This window comes from Acomys minous (assembly GCF_964271855.1).
Source record: "Acomys minous genome assembly, chromosome: 1".
NCBI classification, from domain to species: Eukaryota; Metazoa; Chordata; class Mammalia; order Rodentia; family Muridae; genus Acomys; species Acomys minous.
In genome coordinates this window covers 745,358-769,873 of record NC_140483.1, presented here as the reverse complement: position 1 = coordinate 769,873, position 24,516 = coordinate 745,358, and the positions used below count along the sequence as shown (strand labels likewise).

Genomic DNA, 24,516 nt, shown 5'->3' with positions numbered 1-24,516 from the left:
TGATTATTTAGGAAGTAACTTACTGAATACTTTAAAATATGTAACTTTTTAAATAAAAACTGAATCTCCAGTTTACTAATGTTAAGTAGAAGTTATTTCAAAATGTGTTCCATATGCCTTTGGTTCTTCAGAGGGCACTGTACCCTGAGGACTTTAAAGTTCATGGCTCAAATGGATCATGAACATAAGATGGTTTTGTTGCCATCAGTGGCATGATTAATATATATCAAGCTGTTTATTTCTATTTAATGTGGCCACAAATGACTCCAGACCACTATGGGTTTGGTACTTGGGTCTGTTTTCCATTTTGAAATTTCAGTTTCTTAGTTTTTAGTTGTTGTTTCTCCTTATTTGTTTCTAATTTTCAACTTTGATTGGAATATCAAGAGAACCATGTTTATTAATATTGTATGTGAAAAGGAATAACTGCCTCCAAGGAAGTGCCTGTAAGGTCAGTGTATGAACTTCACACACGCACACACTTGTTACATCTGTTGGTGTCTTAAGAGCCTCAGTATTGCTCCAAGTTTGTTGAGTAAAGATTGACAGGAAGAAGCTAGAAAGATAACTTAGTGTTATTGCACAGGATGCCGGCTTGGTTCCCAGAACCCACTTGGCAGTTTACAGCCATCTGTAGCTCTAGGTCCAGGAGATCTAACTCTTTATTTTGGTCCCGTTGGGCACACATGTGGTAGACACATATACACAGCCACTAGAATAACTAGGTCAAATAGAGAATTTGAGATGGCACAGGACGGACTAGGAACTAAGTTCAGGAGCAGTGATTTACTTAGTTCTGAGTTATATGACCTTTCCTGAGGAGCGAGTCAGGGGCTCTTCTTCGTGTCCATGTGGAATGGGAGAAGAGGTTCCTTCTTAGTTTTTCAGCCTCTGAAAGGCTTTCAGTGAGTGTAGGCTGCTCTCACTCACTTCTAGAATGGAGCCAGAAATTCAGAGAAAGAAACCCAGTGTTTGATGGTTTAAGATAGTGTATATATGTAGGAAGAGAGAACAAAGAGACACATTACTAGCCTTCCTTTATGACCCTCTAGTTCTGCAAATGAAGAGGATGAGGCCCAGGGGATGCACTCACAGAAGGACTTGTGCTACAGTGTCTAAGTCAGGAGTGAGTTCTGACCTATGGCCATGGTAACCCCTCACCTATGCTAGCTCTTGCATAGCTCTTCACTTCGCCTTGTCTTCCTGTCTCTCTTCTTTGACATGTTCCTGTAGCCTCACAAGCTTTGCTGTTTACCCTAGGTTTGGAGCTATACATCTGAGCTTGGGTCCTCTTTTCGTTTGCAATCTGGCCAAAGAGTGGGAGGGATGAGGCTGCTACAGCTGAGAGTCCACCCCCAATGGGTCCATAGCTGGCTTCGATCTGGGGTGGATTCACTGTTCTCGAACAGGCATCTCTGTCTTCAGAGCTATAAGCAGATCTCTCTTCACATCTGGAAAAGTTCACAATTGTTTGTCTGGGCGAAGGAGGCCTCTTGGGGCAGGGGTTCAAAGCATGACATCATCTCAGCCAGGCCTGGCTTCCTTTGGGGCTGGGCCAACCTAGACCAGATGGGATTCCCAGGAATTGACGTTCTTGAGTAGAGCAAGGAGGGTGTGGGCAGAAAGAAGGGTTTCAAAGGGAAATTCAAGAGATATCTTTTTTTTATTATGTTATATCGAGTTTATTAGATGAGCATGGGGGGAGAATGAAAAGGGGTACCCCAGAGAGAGGGGTGCGGTAGGTAAGAGAGGTAGAAAAGTAAAGAAGTAGAGAGATCTCAGGAGATATCTTAAAATGGTAAGTTGAGGCTATGATTCCTTTAATTCAGTGTCTAAGTTAAGTGAATTCATGTCTTAGAATCGGGTTTATGGGGTCCTATCTTAAGAAGGAAGTAGCTTAGGTTGGCTGCTGTATCTAAACTACATAGGAATACACACATATCCTTTTGTCCACAAAGGCTATGAGGATGTATCTAGATGCTTAACCATGACACAGTCAACAAGACCTGTATTCTTCGCTGTTTGCCCTTATGATCTACGTTCTCCAGACCAACAACTTGATGGCACAGGCTTTTCATTTCTGGAATGAAGATATCGCTTATTTTCCCTATTTACCTGACACATAATAAGACATGATTTCTACGGTCCATATTAATGTAGTCTGCTTGTTACAGGTTAGGAAGAAGGTAGAGTTGGGATATGAGACACCAGCTAGCACTTTTAGAGAACATTCTTGGCCTTGGATTAGCTAGAAGCTAAAAGTCTGACTTCCCTCTTGATGCTGATGGCAATATCAGTCACTCTGTATTGTTGCTGACCATGGGAAATGGAAAGGTACAGAGCTAGATTTCAGTCAGGGAAACTTAGAGATGCACGTTGGGTGTCCTGGAGCCTTGGAACCTTTCCTTGCAGATGGCATTACAGTTGTGAACTATGGAGCCCGAGTCTGTATCTGGACCATCCACAAAGAGGCCCACAGCCTGTTTGCACTTCACGTTGGTAGCTGAGGTCAACTTATAATCTAAACGACTTCATTCCCTTGACTTAAACATAGGCCCTCTCCGTCACTGAGAAAGCTAACTGTAAATGTGAAACTTTAACGCTTTCAGAATTCAGTCTTTATGTGGCTGATCAGGACAAGATAGTTTCCTTCCCTTCGTCCTGACCACAGCTCTAGACCCAATCCATTTCTTTCCTCTTCTTCCTACTAATGAGTCTGGCCCCAGCCTACTTCCCTTACTTTCTTCCTTCACATGACTCAGGCCCGCAGTGTAAAGGATCTTGCATGCAGACATGGGACACTAGTCCACCCATATTGCTAACACTTCTCCCTTCAAACATTAACTCATGGACCGTGGAGGTACACACTATGGTGCTGAAGTTCACCCCTAGAAGGATGCACCATTGTGGGTCTGGATGTGAGCAAAGAGCTATTGGAGCAAAGTGTACAAGGAATTATAGTCTACAGACTGTAATCTAGAAGGGAGGACCAGCCAGGTTGACCCATGTAGGAGGTAGAACAAGCCTTGGGACTCATAAGGTACAAGGTCAAGGTTCTCCTTCCAGAGTCTGAGGATATACAGAAGAATAGGCAAGGGCATTCACAGGGGTACTCAGAGAATGTATAGATCAAGAGTCATCCTACCTTAGCAGTTTGATTTCCTGACAATTCATGTAAAAATAGACAAATGACCTATATTTAAGGATTAGAGTGAGGTACACATGCATGAAAATATATTGTTCTGGCAAAGTCAGACAAAGCTCCATGTCTTCCTTTATTGTAGATATTTTTATATTTTCTAAAATATCCTTCTATGAGACAGGGTGAGAAAGCAGGCCTTGGTTCTCTAGTCCGATCAAGGAAAGTTCCAGCTTAGAACCTACTGAAAGAACTCTCCAAGTTGTTCACTACAGTTGAGTTCTTCATTTAAAGGAAAGGACAATAGGGCAGGAAGGTCTTGGCATTTGGAAATAAGCAAGACTGAGAATGAAAAATTACTTAGGGGGATTTTCATAGAGAAAGTGTGAATCTAGATTATTTCTAATAATTAGTACATTAGATGGAGGTTGACCAAAAAAAAAAAAAAAAAAAAAAAAAAGAGAAGTGTGTAATTAAAGAGAACTAGGAATATTGCCTCTCTCGTATTTTCAATCCTTGTAATAGTTACATAGGTGATATTTTGTATCTTGGTATTTTGCTAAACATTTTATAAACATTGACTTATATTTCTATGTTGCTATAGTTTTTAAAAATTATTTGTGACATTTCTGTATTTATAAATGTTCATTATATCTTGTTAGGGAAAGGCAAGTAATAGGAAACTAGTCTGATGTCTAGAAATATATTATCAATGTTTCTCCATTATCAGGGGCAGCAGAAATGTTCCAGTCAGACTCACCTAAAAGTCAAGAAGTTAAAGCAGGTATTGTCCTGAGGCATTGAGAAGGTCAGGTTCTGACGTGTCCTTATTTCCCTGTAACTTCTGGGTTTACAGATCTAAACAACTTGACCTCTGTTGCCACGGAGACTTCTACCCTAGGAATCTCTCCATCAGTTACTACAAATGAGCCCAGCAAGGAAAATACTACACTTAACATCACTGAAAGTACCAGCACCTACTTTGTCCCTCAGGACAGAAATGAGACCACACCAGCCAACACAGGTAACCAGAGACACTCAACTAGTTCAGCCTGTTCCCACACCACAGATGGGTCACACAAACCAGTGCTTTGTGCAAGGTACTCTTAAATAAGTTCCAAATGGATTTCTCTATGCTGGCAGCATTTGTAGGCCATACACGACAAGTGAGTCCCAAGAAGGACTGACTCTGATACTTCTGCAAAATCCAGCTGGTAAAAGTAAGGATCAAATTGCATTCCATTGATGCACATCTCTGTTCTCGTCTAAGTGGTGGAAGATGGTCCTGGGCTCAAACTGGAGGTCTTTCTCTTTTGGAGGATAAAATAATTTTCACTTTTAGAACTGGAGGGAACCTTGGCTGCATTCTAGATCATGCATGTTCATGTCAGGTTAGCCATGAATGAGGTCCAACATATTTGTCAATGACAACATCATGTTACAATGTTAAAAGGGTGGACACCTTTGTTTTATATTATAGCTGTGGTTCCAAAGATTGGCTTGAAATGAATTGGCTCAGGAGTAGGATATAAAGTAACTGACCTCACCAAATTCCTGTTTCTGTGCAAAAATCCATGCTAGCACCACAAAGTGAGATTGTGTGCTTCTGAGTGTACTGTGCAGATGCATAAACACACTTGTGTTTTGGTATGTTCTAGAGAGTATGGCCAACATTACAGCTACCTCCGGGATCCCATCAGACTCTGGAACTACACACCCTGTAGCGCAATCACAGACGTCCCCAACTGTCACAGTGCCCACTACTTCAGACAATGTTTCCACTTCAGTGATGACTTGGAAGCCCAGTGTGCCATCTACAAACGTTTCTGATTACCCACCTAGTAATACCAGCTCTGAGATGACATCACCCACTGAGCCATATGTGTATACGTCATCTTCTGCCCCACTTGCCATCAAGGTAGGTGAGTTGGGTCCCAAAAGGCAGAGCAGGACTCACTCATACCAGCCAAGGAGATGTAGGTAATCTTGGAATCAATATGGAATATGTACTTTATATTCCACCGAGAACCCTGATCTGTTCTTTGGGGTTTGCATTTGGGGGAGGTTCTCAGAGATGCTGCCAGTTCTCTGGTTCTTCAGAGGCTCCATTTCCCTTTGGGGATATTTCAATCTGTCCCCTGTCTTCTGGGGTTACCTTTCTTAAATGTTTAGGGCAAAGTGTTTCTCACATATGGGATGGCTTGTCGGCTGTCCCAATCACAGAATGGCAGTGAGGACGTCATTTGCAGACGTGGGAGCTGGGTACGTAAGGATGCTGAGTTCAGTTTCACCTTCTTGGCCCTGAGCTTGTGGCAGTGAACATCTTTCAGCCTGAAGGGGGAAAAAAATCGGCCATGAGGCCTAAGGACAGGCACGAAGATCCTAGGTTTGTTTGTTTGTTTGTTTTGTTTTTGTTTGTTTGTTTGCTTGCTTTTAAAGCGGTAGAAGATAAATGCAGAGACTCTTAGGGGCCAGGAGAAAAATAGCTGTCACCAATAACTGCCTCACTACCCTACTGTTTCTGTGTTACTGACTAAAGGAGAAAAACAATTCTCTTTTCCCTTTTAAGCATCACCCAAACCAGGGGTTCCCAAGGTTACAAACAACCTCTGGCTTATCATCCATATATGTAAAATAAGGCTTGGTTCTCTCATGGGAGAAGTCTGTAAGATGAGAACAAACAATGTAACTTATACTGAGTACTCTTGGGTTCAAGCTTTTTATTTTGGGACATTTCATTTGATTTTAGAATACATAATGAGGTATCTTGGAGATAAGACCCAAGTGAAAGCCAGAACTCATCTGTCCTTCATATACACCATATGCACAACATTTAAAGGTCATTATGTATCACACTTCTCAATTATTTTATTACTCAAAATTTGCAGCATGTGTTTTTCACTTGCAACATCACATTGGAGATCAGACAGTTTTTATATTCTGAATTGTTTGGAATAAGGGTGCTCAATTTTCTTTTTTGAGGGAAGGGGTGGGGATTCAAGACAGGGTTTCCTTGTGTTGCTTTGGCTGTTTCTGGACTCACTTTATAGACCAGGCTGGCCTCGAACTCACAGAAATTCAGCTGCCTCTGCTTCTGAGAGGCTGGGATTCCAAGCATGTGTCACCATGCCTGGAAGGGTGCTCAACTTTTATTGCAAATATCATCGGGCATGTCTGAAATCACAGTAATCAAAAGGCTGGAGCCAGGCAATTGTGAGTTGAGGTCAGCACAATGTACATAGCTGCATAGTGAATTCTGGTCCATCCTGAGCTGTAGAGTTAAGACTTTGTCTCAAAAAAAAAAAAAAAGAAAGAAAGAAAGAAAGAAAGAAATAGTTAAATAAATAATGGAAATCTCTAGCCCTCTGACAACTTCTAATTTCCTTTTTCATAAACTTTTCAAGAGAGTACCTTGTCAGAAAAGAGTTGGGGGAGAAATGAGGGCAAGAATATTTGCATATTTACTTTGTTTTTGTTTCTGTTTTAATATAGGGAGAAATCAAGTGTTCAGGAATCCGAGAAGTGAGGTTGGCCCACGGCATCTGCCTGGAACTAAGTGAAGCATCTAGTTGTGTAAGTCTGCCTTGATCTTCTTCCTCCCACACCCACCCCAACCCCTCTGAACACCTGAAGCTATCTTGGATTGGTCTTGATTGAGTAAGGAATCCGAGTGCTTAGCAGAGCCAGGCTATTTCTGATATTTAGACTTGGATTTGAGCAGTAAGAGGCCCCATCTAGTGAGCAAAAAGGGCAAACACAATTTAAAATAAATTCTGTTATTTGTTGTCAGATTTCACTTTGCTTTTATGTTGACAGTTCTTGTCTTTGCCCAGATATGTATCAGCAACTACAATGTAGTTTAAATGATTTATTGTTTACATGTAACTTTCTAATGCACACCAAATTGATTCTGGTTTTATATTAAGTCTTTATATGACCTGGTCATATACTTCAGAGATATTTTATTCAGGTTGCTTATACTTTTGTCCATTTAAAATGTGTTGTGCTTTTATATTACAGTGCTTTTAATACACAACAAGACAGATCTTCCCTAATTATACCATAAAAGTGTGCTTTGCAAATCTTTTTTTTTTTTTAAAGAAAATTTTTGGAGACATCAGTGAAGATAAAAACAAAACAAAACAAAACAAAAAAGTCACAAAAATTTGAATGGGGACTTGCCTGAAATCCTTCAGTTTTCCTCAGTCTTATTTTGTGTCAGAAATTATCTTTTTTAATCTACAGTGTTTCTCTATTTGTTTCTACTCCTCCCACCACACAAGACGTATTTTTTTTCTTTTGGGTACAGACAAACCCAAGGCCTTACACATACTAGGCAAGCATTTTACTGCTGAGGCGTATCCCCAACATTTTTTCACTATAAGTTTGATGGATTTTAAATAAGGATAGCCTAATAAATATTATAAATTACTATTGCTTAGATATTAGAAAATTGTTGGAGTCTGAATATTTATCTAGATCTTTATATTTGATAAGCAAGCTCTCTACCACTTAACTACTCTCCAGTCCATCTCACTGTGTTTTGTTTTTTTTTTTTTTCTCACATTACATCCCAATTGTATCCCCTCATTCTTATCTTCCACTTCCCACCCCCTCCCTCCCTCTCTCCCTCTTCCGCCCTTTTCCCTCCCCTAGACCTCTGATGGGGGGCCTCCTCCCCCACCATTTTATCACAGTCTATCAGGTCTCAATGGGATAGCTTGCATCTCCTTCCTCAGTATGCCCCCAAGGCCACCCTGCCATGTGATCAAGTCACAGGCACCAGAGTTCATGTCAGAGGCAGTCCCCTCTCTGTCCCCTCCCCACACACATGGAGCATGAGCTGTCCATCAGCTACATCTGACCATGGGTCTAGGTTCTCTGCATGCATTGCCCTTGGTTGGTGCATCAGTTTGTGCAGGGCCCCTGCGTCCAGATCTGCTGGCCTTGGTGGTCTCCCTGTGGAGCTCCTGACCCCTCCCGGTCCTTCCACACACACCTTCCCACTCTTCCATAGAACTCTCAGCTCTCCTCCCAAGGTCCAGCCGCAAGTCCCTGTATCTGTCCAGAACCCCCACTGGGTGGAGTTTCTCAGAGGACTTCTCTGTTGGGGTAATATCCACTGATAAGTGATTATATACCATATGAGTCTCTCTGGGTCAGGGTTATCTCGCTCAGGATGATCTTTTCTAGTTCCATCCATTTGCCTGCAAATTTCACGATTTCCTTGTTTTTGATAGCTGAATAGTATTCAATTGTGTAGATGTACCATGGTTTCTTTATCCATTCTTCGGTTGATCATCTCACTGTTTTTTATAGTACCATGCGACATTTCTGCCAACCATATACGAATGCCCTAGTCCCTTCACATCCTTGTCAGCACCTGCTCTCAACTCGCTGGTTTTTAAATATGTAGCCACCGTAATGGGTATGAATAATTATCTCATTATTTCTCTGTGGTTTGGCTTACATTTCCCTGGTGCTTAGTGATACTGAAAATGTTTTCATGTGCTCCTTGGCCATTTGCTCTGGAGAAATGTCAGCTCAAGTTCTTTGCTACGAATACAATTTTTTGGAGCTACTGTATCTATTCTGTGCCATGTCTGTCATGTTTACTATTTGTGTCTACACAACTCTCAAAGATGAAACTGTTAGGGCGGCTTTGTTACTTTTTCAAAGTTTATGTCTACTCAGCTCATATCACCTCACTTGCACACTATACCAACGTCCTCTGAGGCAGGCTGTGTCCATCCTGATTGCACATAGCCTCCGCCTTCCTTGTACTCTACCCAAACACTGAAGGTCAGTTTCCGTAGAGAACGTATCGGGTACAGATGGACCGCTGGAGGAAGACTGTTGGAAAGAAATATTTGGAGATAATCTAACTTCTTGCGCTTAGTTCATTTCTCACTTGTCCAATTTATAACGACACTCTCTTAATTACTCCAGTCTCCTCAGTGAAGGTATGAGTTTTGCCTGCACTGCCAAATTTAATATATCAAAGAATATAAAATTACTTTAAAATAGAAGGCTACAAGGTGTCTTAGGTTGGGTTTCTTATTGCCATCATAAACACCATGACCAAAAGCAACTCAAAGAGAAAAGTCGGGGTAGGAACTAAAGGCAGGAAGTGATGCAGGGGCCATGGAGGAGCGCTGCCTACCTGTGTGCTTACTCCTGACTTACTTGACCTGCTTTAATTCACAACCCAGGACCACCACCTGCTCAGGAGTGGTGTTACCCACAATGAGTCTGGCTCTCCTTATCAACACTAGTTACAAAAATGCACTACAGATTTGCCTACAGAAAAATCTTATGGAGTCATCTTTTCGACTGAGGGTCCCTCTTCTCAAACTTTTAACTTGTGTCAAGTACACAAAAATAAAAAACAAACAAACAAACAAAAATTTAGAACACAGTGGGGACCAATTGATCCTAGAAATTTAGCATTGTTAAATAACTCAAAGGTCCTTTAGAAATGTGCCTGCGCCCTCCTCCCCACCCCAGTACTTGGTGTGCTTCTGTAGTATGGCAAGAGGCATTGACGAATTGGGAGACACCTCCCTAGAAAGTAACACACATGCAGATATATAGTTAGAAACTCTTAGATGTGATTCTCATGAACAGAATGGTGAGACATGTTGGTTTCCTCCTGCCTCCTCTCTTGTGACGTTTGCCTGCAATGTCTCTTGGGGGAGGATGTTTATCCTGAGCATCCGGAGAAGCATTGTGTTTTGTTCGTTCAGGATCCACCTGCTCCTTCCCAGCCCAAACACAGTTCACTGAGGATGGTGGGTTCCAGAGTGGGAGGCTGGCCACTGCCATTGCCTTGAATTTAATCCAAGAAACTAACCTCACGGCGGAGGGGCTGCAGGAAGAGGACAAGCAATCGGGGCATCAGGCTGAACAAGTCCTTGAGTTCTTTTGTTTATTTGGTACAGTAATAAGTACAGTCTGGGTTCAAAAATACATGACACGCACCCTCGCCCACAGCACACAGGCACTCTGGAGTCTTACAGTGTAGTCAGAGGAAAATGACAGCAGTCAGGCAGGAGATCACAATTTGTGTCTCCAGAAGGATACAGCTCCAGCACTTTCTCCCTAGCAGGAATGTTATCATATCCATGGTCCATTTCCTCCTTTGACATCTGACATCAAAACTAGAGGAGGTCTTGGTTTGAGTTACTCAAGGGAGGCCACTGTGCTGGGAGGCTCTACAGTAAGTCCTGGGCAGCGAGAGAGCCCATTCTGAAGGACATAGCTAGGGCCTCCAGTTAAACTTGTTCTTGAGACTTAGTTGCTAAGGATGATGGGAGTTATTGAAGTAAAGGATTTAGATATTAATTAGTATTAAATATTCACTATTGGATTAATATGGTATTGGTAGTACTTCTGTATTCAGTTTGAGCAGCAAGCATATATAGGCAGTTATTGAATAAGAAAATATTTCCTGTTTGTGTGTTCACATCTTATTTTTTTTCTTACTATGTTGTTGCATATAATTTAGCACTGATATTCTAAGTTGGAATTCTAGATTTCTTGTAGAGGGCATAATAGTATGACTTGAATCAGATTCTCTCTCTCTCTTTTTTTTTTTTTTTTTTTGAGTTTGGTTTTTGGAGACAGGGTTTCTCTCGGTAGCCTTGACTGTCCTGGACTTGCTTTGTAGGCCAGACTGGCCTTGAACTCAGAGATCTACCTGCCTCTGTGTCCCTGAGTGCTGGGATTACAAGCATGTACCACCACGCCCTGGTAAATCAGAATTTTTACCCGAGACTCTGGATGAGGTTTTAGGATTACTAGCAATTTCACTTTTTTCTTTTCCTTTCCTTTTTTTCCCCTTTCCTTTTCTTTCTTTCTTTCTTTCTTTTTTTTTTTTCTTTTTTTTCTGTTTTCCCAGGAGGAGTTTAAGAAGGACAGGGGAGATGGTCTAATCCAAATCCTCTGTGGAAAGGAGGATAAGGCTGATGCTGATGCTGGTGTCTGCTCCTTGCTTCTAGCCCAGTCTGAGGTTAGGCCTGAGTGTTTGCTGATGGTCTTGGCCAATAGCACAGGTAAGGGCCGCTTTGGGGGCTTGGGATTGAGTAGTGATGCAATTAAATGGGGCTCATGTTAGAAGATTCTGGTTGGAGCTCCTGTACCTCAGCTTCAGAATCCCTAGGTGCTTGAAGAAAGGTCTGGCTGAAAAGGACCACTTTGGATAGAAGAACTTCTAGGACAACATGGGAGGATAGATCAAGATGAGCTGGACTAGCTTCTAGATTTAGCAACCCCTGTTTCTAATTCTAGAACTTTCCAGCAAACTCCAGCTTATGGAAAAGCACCAGTCTGACTTGAGAAAGGTATGTTCACAAGATAATGTGTCTCAGGGGGAGCACTGGGTCAGGAGAGTAAATGGTGACCTCTGCAGGCAACCCCTTTCTTCTGCCCGTCCTCTGACAGTCTTCATCAGGGAGTTGCAACAAGGGATATGGAGTGGTCTGGGCTTCTCACTAGAACTTCTTCTCCACAAATGACATGCTGCAATTTGTTTGTCTTTTCCTTAAGCTGGGGATCCAAAATATCAATAAACAAGATATTGGGAGCCATCAGAGCTATTCCCGGAAGACTTTGATTGCGTTGGTCACCTCGGGAGTCCTGTTGGCCATCTTGGGCACCACTGGCTATTTTCTGATGAACCGTCGCAGTTGGAGCCCCACAGGAGAAAGGCTGGTCAGTGCTGGGGGTGTAGGAAAAAGCAAATGAGAAGGATAATGAACTTCTGGGGGAGGCCCATGGATATCATGAAAAGAAGAGGGAGAAATACCATTAAAGATATTTTTGAGCCATGCGTGGTGGCGCACACTTATAATCCCAGCACTCAGGGAGGCAGAGACAGGGGGACTTCTGTGAGTTTGAGGTCAGCCTGCTCTACAAAGTGAGTCCAGGACAGCGAAGGCTGCACAGAGAAACTATCTCAAACAACAACAACAACAACAACAACAACAACAACAACAACAACAATAGATATTTTTGATATAGGGATATGTGTGCATAAAGACATTGTATCTATAAAAGAGTAGGAACAAGATGCAGCAAATGGGTAAATGGAGAAGGGTAAACCGAGGAAAGCCCATCTGCTAGTCATTGTCACAGCCGATGACTTACAACATCTACTCATTCTGTCCTGGGTAGTTCAGTCAGATAAAAGAAAACAGGCAGAAACATTGGACATGCTTATTTGTAAACATACTGAATGCCCTGTGGGTGCCATATTGCTCACACGTGTGGGTTATATGGATGGAAAACGTTTCTTGAAGTGTTCTGGATAGAGGGAGGGGCAAAGCTGCAGTTTGGCTCTTGTCAGTGGCTGATGTCTACTGGGAAGGCTCTTCTGCCCCTAAGACTGTCTCTGAAGGGCTTGGCTACTGAGTCACGTTGACATGGTGTGGTGCCTCTCGTCTGTCCTTTCTCCTCTAGGAGCTGGAACCTTGATGCCTGTTGGGAAGAAGAGAAACTGCACATGCGGCTGTGCCTGCCCCCACCCCACTCCTACCTCCTCTGTGCTCTCCTCACAGTAACCCACAGCCCTACTTACCAGATAATACTCCTTTATTTCTACACTGTCCAGGGTGAAGACCCTTATTACACGGAGAATGGTGGAGGCCAGGGCTATAGCTCAGGACCTGGGGCCTCCCCTGAGACTCAGGGAAAGGCCAGTGTGACCCGAGGGGCTCAGGAGAACGGGACCGGCCAGGCCACTTCCAGAAATGGCCATTCAGCAAGACAACATGTGGTGGCTGACACAGAACTGTGACTTGGCTGGGTGGGCAAAACTGGGTAGTATCCAGGAAAGCGGCATCTCTGCCTCTGACCTCATGCTGCCTTCAGCCCTTGTCCTACCTTCTGCCACCGCACACACTTTAGAGATTGTTCCTGGGACTCTTCACCTCTGGGGAGGCGGATAAACTGCCCTTTGCACATTCAGCTTCCTGAACTCAAACTCTAAACCTTTGGGTAAGATAGTGGTGGGGAGAAGCTGAGGGCCAGAGGAGCTGCCATGGAGGTTGGTGGCTATGTAGCACTTGCCTTGGACCTTTGTCTCCCCCTCCCTTGCCTCTTCACAGGGACTCTTGGGAAGGCTAGCTTTTCTAAGCTACAACTTTCTCCCTGGAAACTTTGCTTTTTACTATTTCTTCTTTCTGTGTTCGTTCCCTGCTTTAGGGAAACCAAGGTAATCACTGACACCTGCTCCCTCTTAAGGATACAGCCAGAAAACTGCTATTTAAAAATGCATCCCTTATAACTCTTTCAGTCACCAGCTTCTCTCTCGCTCACCTGTCCCTGAACATCTGTCTACTGAGGCCAGAAACAACTTCCTGTCAGGAGCCTGGTGCTGGGTTCCATGCTCTAGAGCAACAGCTCAACCCGGTCCCTCAGGCTGGAACTAGACTTTGAACTGAGCCTCTGTTTTATTTTATTTTATTTTGTTGCTGGGGATTGAACCCAGAGCTCCACACATGTTGGGCAAGTGCTCTACCACTGACCCCCAGCTTTCCTCCCTCTTTTTATTTAGAGACAAGCTCTCATGTAAGTGATCAGGCTTGCTTTGAACTATATAGTCCAGGCAGGTCTTAAGCTTAAACTCTTGCTTTAGGCTTCCAAGTAGATTGGATTACAGGCCTGAGCTACTAGGCCTAGCTGAGCTAAGCCTCCTAACCTGAAGACTCCTCTTGCTCTAAGGCCCATGGCCTTCTCTAAACACTATGACTTACCCCCTCCCTCTGACTCCTGGGGGAGCTGTGGCCTCATTCCCCTGGCAGACTCCTGTCTTCTGTGCCTTTTCCAGCCCCAACTCCTCCATTATTTTATACCCCTTTGTGGTCAGAGCTTCAGAATGCCTACAAAGGCTACAAGCTTTCTCTCCTGGGGTTGGCCCAGGACCCTTTCTTTTATTTTTCCAAAGGGGAGAACAGGGATTCTGATTTCAATGATGGCTAGAAACAGAACTTTCCATTGATGAGAGGATTGGGTGGATTTTCTTTTTCTGAATAAACAGTGATGAGTGAACGACGTAATTAAAGTGATGATGAAATCTGTGCTGTGGCCCTATCATGCTGAGTGTGCTAAGTGACAGGGTGGCTGGTTTCCGTATCGCACCTGGGGAGGCTGTGGCAGTATGGGAGAGGTCAACCAAGGAGGAGACTGGCACAGGGGGAGGGACACAGGTACCAGCCAGGATGCCCAGAACTTGCGGATTTGTGAGACGTTCCCCTCCATGTTGGGAAGCAGAGGCTGGAAGCTTTCCATAGTGGAGAGAAAGGTAGGCTGGAATGCAACAGGACTTTCAGGAGGGTGAGGCAAGCTGGGTATTCAGAAATAGCTTTTTGGGAACAGGGGCATGTGAGTGGCCACAAATATTTAAAAAAAAAAAAAAAAGACATGCTACCTGATCATCCTCTAACCCAGCTCATAGCCTGACTAGGAAGGACTATGTGAGGTCTATTCTGGATCTGGCTGCCAAATCCCAGATTGCAGCAGCCATATGTAAGCACGTGCTCACGTCAGATTCCTGGTGATCTGCCCCTGTGCCACAGGAAGTAGCGGAGAGGTGCTGTTGGATTTTCAGAGGCCTCTAGAAACACCCCTAGAGGTTAAACAAAGGGTGATTCTTCCAGTCTTATCAAAGCCAGATTTCCTCAACCTATTTATTTCTAGCTTTTGTCTAACTTTGCTGATGGAAACTTCTCCATAGAATTAAAAAATCCAAGGGACAAGGCTAGACCTTGCCAAAAATGTGGTGGCTTTTTGGGTATCAGAGAAAGGCAAGATGGGGATTGAACATGAAAGTCTAGTTAGTTTCCATTTAATAGCATGTCTTGCGATAAATAACCAGTTAAGGGTCTGGCCCTGCTTAGCCATGTCTGGAAAGTTAATAGGTACCTGGGAATGGAGTCCTTGGAAAGATCAGAGAGAGAGAAGCAACTGGGACTCAGAATCATTTTACCCTGCATTTCTGAGGTTGTAGGCTTTAGGGGAAAGGTGTGTATGCACTGGGGACAGATGGAGTCATGGCTATGACTGGACAGCTAGCTAGCTTTCTCTATAGGAAAACATCAAGGTCCATCCGGCCTGAAAATCGTGATGCAGCAATGGCACCACCTGGTGGCCATGCTGAGTTACTACTGTTCAGCCTCCATGCTGGTACTTCATGTCTGTTGGGTTTCCCTCCGGTGTTGTCCTACCCTTAACAGTCTAGTCCAATTTATTTCCTTCACAGCACACGCACAAGCATAGAAAGGTAATGATGGAGAAGACCTTAAAGATGAATTCCGTTCAACTCGCTGTGTACAGAGAGTCCACACCAAGGCTTCAGGAAGGATGTCCTGATTTGAGGCTTCCTTTCATCTTAGCCTCCTGCTCTTCTGCAGAGGCCTTTAGCTTCCTTTAGCTGAGTGCCTTGATGCCAGTCTCATGTTTCAGAGTGAGTTTAAGACTACATTTTTGCATCATTTTACCACTGTGTAGTGTGCCAGGACTCAAAAGCCTAGTAGGTCATGAGTCTAGGACAAAAGTCCTAGGAGGCTCTGAGGCTCTGATTCATTCTGGTTGCACACATGTAAACAGATATATATAAACATACAGTGTCCTTCAAGTATGGACAAGCATACCATCTTCTTCCTATCTCTTCTAGATAAATCAGTCCTCCTATGTCTCCTTGTCATGGCAAAAGTCCAGAGACAGGCTAACAATTTTGTGCAATAGGATGATGCTACTCATTTCCTTACAAGCCTACTCACTCACAGCCCAAGGATTTCCTATCACAATTTAGCCACTCAACAAGTCTTACTGAGAACACTATGTCACCACTGCTCTAGAGACAGGATGAAGCAGACATTCATGGAGCTTATAGCTCTAGAAGAGAAGAGTGACAACAAAATATTTATCTCAGTAAAAATACACATATATTTTCAGGTAATATTCAGAACTATGAAAAATACATATGCATTTCCCCTTGGTGGAGACTAAAACCATAGCTAGTGCTGAGGCATGCAGACAACCACCGTGATACTTTAAGAGTTGACCTGATCACCATGACAGCTACTAAGGGACAGAACCTCATTTGGGGGATTGTCTCTATGAAATTGGCCTGTAGGCATACTGTCTAGCGTTTCCTTAATTGTTGATAAATGTGGGCAGGATGTATGAGAGAGAGAGAGAGCGAGCTGAGTACTAGCCTGAGAACAAGCCAGTTTAGAAACATCCTTCCAGCACACAACAGGGACATATGCTCAACCATGTTCATAGCAGCCTTATTCATAATAGCCAGAACATGGAAACAGCCTACATGTCCCTCAGTAGGAAGAATGCATAAAGAAATTGTGGTACATTTACACTATGGAAAACTACTCAGCTATCAAAAACAAGGAATTTCCAAAATCTGTGGACAAATGGATTGAACTAGAAATGAGCATAATGAGTGAGTTAACCCAGAAGCAGGCAGACTCAAATGGTATATACTCACTTATATCTGGACACTAGCCCAAGGGGCATGTCTCATGAAAGTCTTCACTTACCAGGAAAGTGGGACAGAGGGGAGGACATCCTATTGGGACTCTAGATTGAGAAAAATATAGGAGATAGGGAAATAGATAGATCCAGACGGTCCTAGAAACCTACAAGAAGAATACTATGATGAGCGGATCTAAGCCCAGGGGTTCTGCTCGATCTAAGGCACCAACCAAGGACAATCCGTGCAGTCATCATCAAACCCCTACCCAGATCTAACCAAGGGACAGAACATTCTCCACAGTTATGTGGAGACTGGGGCCTGACTTCCACACAAACTCTGGTGTCCCATATTTGGCCATGTCCCCTTAATGGGGAGGCCCAATGGCACTCAGAGGAAGGATAACAGACTACCAAGAAGAGACTTGATACCCTAGCATCATATTCAGGGGGAGGAGGTCCCCCTCAGTCACAGTCATAGGGAAGGGGAATGGGGTGAAAGCGGGAGGGAGGGAGGAATGGGAGGATGCATGGGATGGGATAGCAAATGAGATGTAATATGAATGATTTTATTTTTCAATAAAAATAAATAAATAAATTATAAAAGAAAAAAGAAAAAAAGAAACATCCTTCCACAATCCCTGCTTCAGCTTTTGTCTCCACGATCCTGTCTTGAGCTGTTGCCCTGGCTTCCCTTGGCGTAAGGCAAGTAAACTCTTCCTTCTGCAAGTTGGTTTTGGTCAATGCTTTATCACACCAACAGAGACAAAATGATGATAGACATGAACTATTCTTTTCATAGCACTGCATGTCTGCATTGGTAAGTACACTGTGCTGTGCCTATATTCGGTTAAAAAAATGTGCAAAATGGCCCTGTGTTCCAAGGCCTTAAAAGAAGAAAAGAAAATGCCAGCATCTTCCAGAAGCAGTTTGAAGAGCTTGAATTTGGCTGGCCCAGGAATTCATAAGGAGACATGAATGTGTCAGTCCCCAGCAGTCCTTGAGATCTTGGGAGAACACACAGTTCTCACATAATTTTGTAAGGGGGTGAGATTCAGGCTATTAAAACAAACAAACCATGATTTAAGAAAACCATGATTTAAGAAGGCTGATAAAAATCAGGTTACATAAGAATTAGATGAAAGAATGTACAAGAAGCAATTAGTTCAGAGCATAGACCTTGACTGATAAGCACTCAACTAAAGGCCTTTATTATTTTCATTTATTATTCATTTCTTCTTATTTTCACCCCTTTGAACTTCAAAGCTTCACAATGTACTCATAAATTATGTTATTCATTTATTCTACTATCATCCATCAAATTAGCTTCTTACGTACTGTGTACTAAGTATACTTAAGTACTGTGCTAAGTGCTGAACACAACTTATTTCATTGGGTCCTTGGTTCAACCTTAGGGAATAACAAACAAATTCCCACTTGTTACATTATTCGTCTTGAGGATACTTGAGTAAACCTCTCCTCACCCCAGATAGGGCTCCAATGACAAACAAAAAGAACCAATTCCATCCAGCTTGGTGAATCAAGGAGTTTATTGGGTTTGCTTATCAGAGCATGAGTGAAGAGCTACTCATGGGTGACTCACAAAGTTCTCTATCACCAAAAATCCATCCCATCACAGATGCAACTTGTGGATGCTACTTCACTGGAGTCCTATACTCACTATTACCCCCCAAAGCCATATGGAGCTGGAGTTGGACAAGACTGAGGGTGCACTGACCCTCCTCACACGTGTTCTTGGAAAGAACAACAGGCCTGATCTTGTGAGGATCATTTGTGAATGGTTATACTTGTTCTGATTTCAAGATGGCCATGGCTGTGCTGTGTCCAAAGGATAAGAGTTCCACAGCAACATTTTACAAGTAGGAAAACTGAGGTACAACAAAGTGAGGAAGCCAGGATTGGGATCCAGGCCACTGAATGTCAATATGTGCTTTTAAAGCTCCATATTGGGTTGGTTCTGAAAGACAAAGCTAGTAGGCTGTTACCATTGGTGAGAGGTGGATTGAGGAAAGGGCCTTTGAAAAGCAAGCATACAAAGATATAACTGGTCTTAGCTACATTGTGGATTCTTTTTTCTCCCACCCCTTTTCTCCATCCTTTCACCTTTTCTCCATCCTTTCAACCTCCTAACACTAGATATGAGAAAGAGAGAGAGAGAGGGAGAGAGAGAGAGAGGGAGAGAGAGGATGAGAGAAAGGAAAGAAAAGAGATCCTTGTATAAAGTCAGGGACCAGTAAGGGGGCAGCATTATTGTTAGACTGCTTCCTGCTGGTTAGGGGCGTTGAGCTCCCTGAGGCAAGTCTGATCTTCACCATCAGGCTATCTAATTTCTTCCTGGTGTTTGTTTGTTTTGTGCACAACTACTTAACAAAACAGGACCAACAGCAACCAACAATCCACACCCGCCTCTCTGAAAAGTTCCCAGAATTCCAAACATTACTCAGTCACAGACACCATCTGCAGCTGACAAAATCATGCACCCATTTGAGCATGAGGCAAATCGGTCAGCTGCTGCAGAGCAGCCCATATCTCTACACCTCGGAATAAAACAAAAACGTAGTCTTGGAATAGTTCTGTGAATTTTAAAGAAACCAAAATTCTCACTACATAAAGGTAGCTGGGTTTTCATAGTTCCTACAGTTTCTAACGGTAGGAAAAATGGTTGCGCTGGCATCCTAGCACATCTGCCAGAGCTGCTAGTCAGCTGATTTGATTCTTTCACACTTCATGAGCATACTATAGCAAGGAGAAAAGAAAGAAATGAAGAGAAGTTGACGTTTCCAGTAGTTAGAAGCTGATACTTTACCCTAATGCAGCACAACAGTAATAAATAAATTAATCACTTGAGGGTGGGGAATTACTTTCCTATAATCAGTTATTAAAGGCTTGTATCACTAATTAGTCTATTAGTTAGAACTTTTCTCTCCCTTCCACATGTTATCAGCCTGACAAAGGAGAGAAAACCCAGCCTTCAGGGCAGAAAATAGGAGAAAAAAGACACAGCCAATCCAAACAGCTGGGCTTCTGTATGTTTTAAAAGCACAGCTCTTAGTGCCTGGGGCAAAGCTACCTGCTACAAGGAAAGGAATATTTATCAAAACCCAAAGGGCTGTTGTCTCTGTTGAACAGAAAGGGGAAAATAACCGATTTAATCTTTAAAGAAAGAAGAACCTACTGTAATCACAAGAAGACCTGTGAAGGGCAGTTCCCTGGAGATATATATATATATCTATAGCAGGGCAAAGGTAGTATCAGAAGACACTGCCTGCTGCTCAAGGGCGCTCACCTTACCCAACTTTGGTCAGTAAAGAAAACTGCTTTGCTCTTCCTCTCCAGTTTTAGCACCCACTAGCCTAAGCTTCTTGCCCACCAAGGTCTTGGGAACACCTCTCATCATATTATGTGACACGCCTCTAAACCTAATACTTGGGAGGCCGAGGCAGGAAGACTACAAGTTTGAGGCCAAACTGTGGTTACATAGAGAGGTACTGTTTTTTGTTTTGTTTTGTTTTGTTTTAAATCCTTTTGTATAACAAATACATTTGTGGTTTCAGGCAACAGTCATCAGCGCTGCTAACATTACTGAATATGACTCATATGTCATGATTGAACAGTTCCAAAAAATTCTGAGCTTCAACTCTGTTTCCATACCTTTGTGAAAGGAACAGCCAGGGAGAACAGCAGCCTTCATACTCCTGAGCTTCTCAAGCTCCTAACTTCCCCTCTGGTCTTTGCCTAGTTGCTAAACAGACATCCTATAATGACGAAAACCATCAGCCACAGGGTGGACTATCAGAGCAGGTGTTTCCACAAGCAACAGCCACCAACAACTGTTCCATCATCTTGCTTAATTTTCATAACAGTCATATGGTGGGATATTAACAATCCCATTTTGCAGAATAGAGAAATGGAGGCTCAGAAGTTAAGTTCGCCAGACATCTGCAAACCAAAACAAAACATTTAGTAAGAGTTTGATAGCTGTTTGGTAATGGGAAGAATTGTAAATATGGAGTAAATAGACCGTAGCTTCTAGTAATCTTGGAACCTGAAAGTGTCCAGTGGCATATAAAGATTATATGTCAATTATCCCATTAGGGTACAAAAATGGACAAATTTTTGAGTACAGGGTTAGCCTCAAGGTCAACCACTCTTCAGCCCATTTCTTCCTATTCCAATTAACTTTTCCCAACCAAACTACCTTGTACATCAAAACTCTTCAGAAGTTTTCTGTCTCCTTTGGTTGGCTACGTGACTGTAACAAACTCATCTCAGCATTGTCCTCTGCAGCTGGAAGGGAGGAGCAGATGTGGGGGTGCGGTGGGGGGGTTACAATATGTGGATTGGAACCCAACCTTAAATTTCTGTTGCCTGGTTTCTAGCTAGATAACCTATGACAAATGGTGTGACCACTGATCCGCTTCAGTTTCCTAATATGCAAAATGAGAAATTCCAGCTGCAACGTGAAAATGTAACTGTGAGGATCGAGTGAAGTAATATAATAACTACCACATAGCTGGAGAGGATTTTCGGATCGTAAAGTACCACCTGATACATCCACAAGAAACACTTGGTGTCATCATCCCCATTTGTCAGTTAAGGAAATTGAAGACTCGGAAGGATTTAAAATCATTTGAAAGCAGAGGGCAGTTCTAGTTTTAAAATCTAGCCTTCTGTCTTCCAGCCAGGTGTGGTGTCAAACACTTGTATTCCTAGCATTCAGAAGACTGAGGCAGGAGGATTATAAACTTGAGATCTGCTTGGGATATATCGTAAGACATTATCTCAAAAAAAAAATCAATCTTGGTCTTCCCATATTTAGTCCTATGTTTGCTCCAGGGTCTCTTATATGGAGTATGTGTTATATTCTATCTTTCATTTATTTAATGGGCATGTGATGCTTCTCCCTAACATCAGGCATTGTGCTAGGCCTGGAGAACGCTGGTGCAGAGGTCTCACCACAGCAGGGGAAGAAGATGTCACAGAAACAAATAGCAGTAGTGAGGGGTTAATGTCATAAAAAGAATAAACTCAGAACAGAGAAGTAAGGGAAGGCAAGGGCTACAGCTGAAGTCAAGTAGCATGTGGCAAGAAGAGTGTCCACTGCTGAGTGGGAGGGAGGCTGCTGTTTTGTAAGAGTGACACATGCAATTACAGGAAAGTACCAAGAAGGGAAGATGGAGATGCAATTAAGGACAGATCTTTGTGACCTAGAGAGCCAGGAATCACATTTGGCTCTTAATTAGGGTTTCTGTTGCCGCGAAGAGACACCATGACCAGGGAGCCGATTATAAAGGAGAACATTTAGCTGGGGCTGGCTCACAGTTCAGAGGGTCGATCCATTGTCATCACGGTGGGGCACATGGCAGGGTGTGGGCAGGCACAGTGCTGCAGAGGGAGTTGTCAGTTCTGTATCTTGATCTGTAGGCAGCAGGGAAAAGACTGTGAGCCACCAGGCTCTGGAGACCTCAAAGCTCATCTTCTAGTAACACACTTCCTCCAACGACATTACACCTAGTTCAACAAGGCCCCACCTCCTATCAGTGCCGCTCCCTGTAAGGTTATGGGGGCCATTTTCTCTCACACCACTGTGGGATCTCACATGCTTTTTGTTTGTTGGTTTGGTTGGTTTGGTTTGGCTTGTTTGTTTGTTTTTCGAGACAGGGTTTCTCTGTGTAGCCCTGGCTGTCCTGTAACCACTCCGTACTCACCTCGAACTCACAGAACTCCCCCTGCCTCTGCCTCTCAAGTGCTGGCATGTGCCACCATGCTGGCTCTCACATGGTTTTAATAGAGAAATGGGGATTCTTCAGGCTAGAATGTTGTCTTTCATCTGAACAATTATAACAGAAAAACCATTGGCTAGATTACACAGGTGTCTGTTTCTCATACTTCAAGGGGCTGATGAGACCAAGATCAAAGTGTTGGAAAGTTTGTTTCTGGTTAAGGCTGGTCTCTGATTTTATAGTGGCTTATCTTGTATTCTCCGTGTTTCTTTACAGGTGCCAGATAGCAGTAAGAAGGAGCAAGTTTCTAGGTACATCCTTTTATATTTTTACAGTCATGTAAAATAGACTGGCCAGGAACTCTTGATGTTCTTGCTGCAGACTCTAAAGTACTGAGATTGCATTTGTGTGCAGCTTGCACCCTGCAAATGCCCCTCCCTGAAGACATTAATTCCATTCACAAGAGTTTCACTTTTATGACCTAACTACACCCCAAAGGTTCTACCTCCGAACACTATTACATTGATCTCTATATTTGAAAATAATTTTTTAAGAGGACATGAATACAGGCTACAGCAGATGTAGGCAGGGATCTGAGCCTGGTGAGTCTGGAAGCAGGAAGTATATAGATGGATTGGAGATAAACGTGGAGATTCAGAAAATAAATAATGGTCCTGAGCTGGGAATAGAGAGGAAGAGAAGCAGGGTGTGGTGGCGCATGCCTGTAGTCCTAGCACTCGGGAGGTAGAGGCAGGTGGATATCTGTGAGTTCAAGGTCAGCCTGGTCTACAAAGTGAGTCCAGGACAGCCAGAGCTGTTACACAGAGAAACCCTGTCTCAAAAAAAAACAAAAAAACAAAAAACAAAAAAGCAGAGAGAGAGAGAGAGAGAGAGAGAGAGAGAGAGAGAGAGGGAGGGAGGGAGGGAGGGAGGGAGGGAGGGAGGGAGGGAGCACGAGCACCTCTGAGATTTGGTTCAGGAAGTAGAGTATGAATATGGTGTGTTATAGAGTTGTGTCCTTAGTGAAACATGCTCTCCCGGAGGCAGGCTTCTTCTTCTTCTTTTTTTTTTTTTTCAAGACAGGGTCTCTCTGTGTAGCCTTGGCTGTCCTCGACTCGCTTTTTAGACCAGGCTGGGCTTCTTAAGACTCATCAAGCAACTACATTCACAAGGTTCAAAACTGAGGAGTCTCAAGAAGGTCCTCAAATTTACAAGTCATGAGGTCTCCCCTTAAGATTATATAAGCAATAACAACAGCTGGGGAGAGAAGACATCTATAAGTAGGGCAGGAAGTTTTGAAGTTGCACATTTCATGAGTTTGTCACTCATGGTAGGAGTGAGCTTTTCAGTGATACAGCCACCTTCAGTCACTCGTGTTCCTACAGGCCACCTTAGTAAATTCATGTGTTCATTAAGCTAAACTTGAGTGTCAAGTGGAAGTTTCTGGTTTCTTTAAAAACTCAGTTGTGCCATGTGATGCTTTTCTAGAAACTGTCTTGTGAGAGGGCGTATGATGTTTTGCTGAAAACAGACATGTGATAGGGCGTGCGATGTTTAGAAAGAGTATAAATGGATCCCCAAAGACTGTGCGACGATGCTTTTGCATTGCTGCACCATACAATGCTTTACTGTTCTTCACTGGACTTCACTTCATAGAGAGAAAGGAGCCAGAGACCTCCTGTGGCCTCAGGCTCATTCTGGCCACTTCTGCTGACCTGTGTGGCTTCAGCGGAGCCTGGTTGTTTCTGCTGGATGCTGCTACAGATTCCTGTCATTGTTTGGTGTTTGCTACTGGACTGGATTGCTGGTATCCTAACAATGCAGAGTGGAACTGGCCCAAGGAACTACTCCTAAACAGGTCCGCAACCCTTTTTCCTATTAACTTCCCTATCTCAGGTTGGTGTGATAGAAAGGAGGTAGACGCATTTAAGAACCCTAAATAAAGTAGGTTTTGAAAAATCAAAGGCTACATGAGCGGACTAGTTTCTTTGGCTCTCATAGGTTGGTTTGTACCTATCTCCCAGGAAAAGTCACAGAACATGGTGACTGACTGGAGGAGGTGAAAAGCCATTGGTGACATTCTGGTTTCTTCTATCAGGTGCAATGTGTAGTGCTCCTTATTGACTCATGGACATTAGTGGCAGA

General features: G+C 43.2%; 1 protein-coding gene and 1 long non-coding RNA gene across 4 annotated transcripts in view; one reads left to right on the top strand and one right to left on the bottom strand.

Annotated features, from left to right (window-relative positions):
• CD34 (CD34 molecule) overlaps nucleotides 1-14,217 on the top strand; it is a 19,722-nt gene extending 5,505 nt beyond the window's left edge. The window contains exons 2-8 of one of the 2 annotated variants that reach the window (XM_084792573.1): nucleotides 3,996-4,163; nucleotides 4,798-5,057; nucleotides 6,632-6,712; nucleotides 11,040-11,193; nucleotides 11,429-11,481; nucleotides 11,687-11,851; nucleotides 12,750-14,217. In XM_084792573.1, coding sequence (XP_084648699.1) covers nucleotides 3,996-4,163; nucleotides 4,798-5,057; nucleotides 6,632-6,712; nucleotides 11,040-11,193; nucleotides 11,429-11,481; nucleotides 11,687-11,851; nucleotides 12,750-12,935 — 1,067 coding nt within the window. In that variant the 3' untranslated portion in view covers nucleotides 12,936-14,217. Of the gene's footprint in view, nucleotides 1-3,995; nucleotides 4,164-4,797; nucleotides 5,058-6,631; nucleotides 6,713-11,039; nucleotides 11,194-11,428; nucleotides 11,482-11,686; nucleotides 11,852-12,598 lie in introns of both variants that reach the window. The other variant, XM_084792574.1, reaches the window with a different exon arrangement.
• LOC311603634 overlaps nucleotides 13,589-24,516 on the bottom strand; it is a 26,523-nt gene continuing 15,595 nt past the window's right edge. For both annotated transcript variants that reach the window (XR_014781200.1, XR_014781201.1), the window contains one exon: nucleotides 13,589-22,066. This is a non-coding gene — a long non-coding RNA (uncharacterized lncRNA). The remainder of the gene's footprint in view (nucleotides 22,067-24,516) is intronic.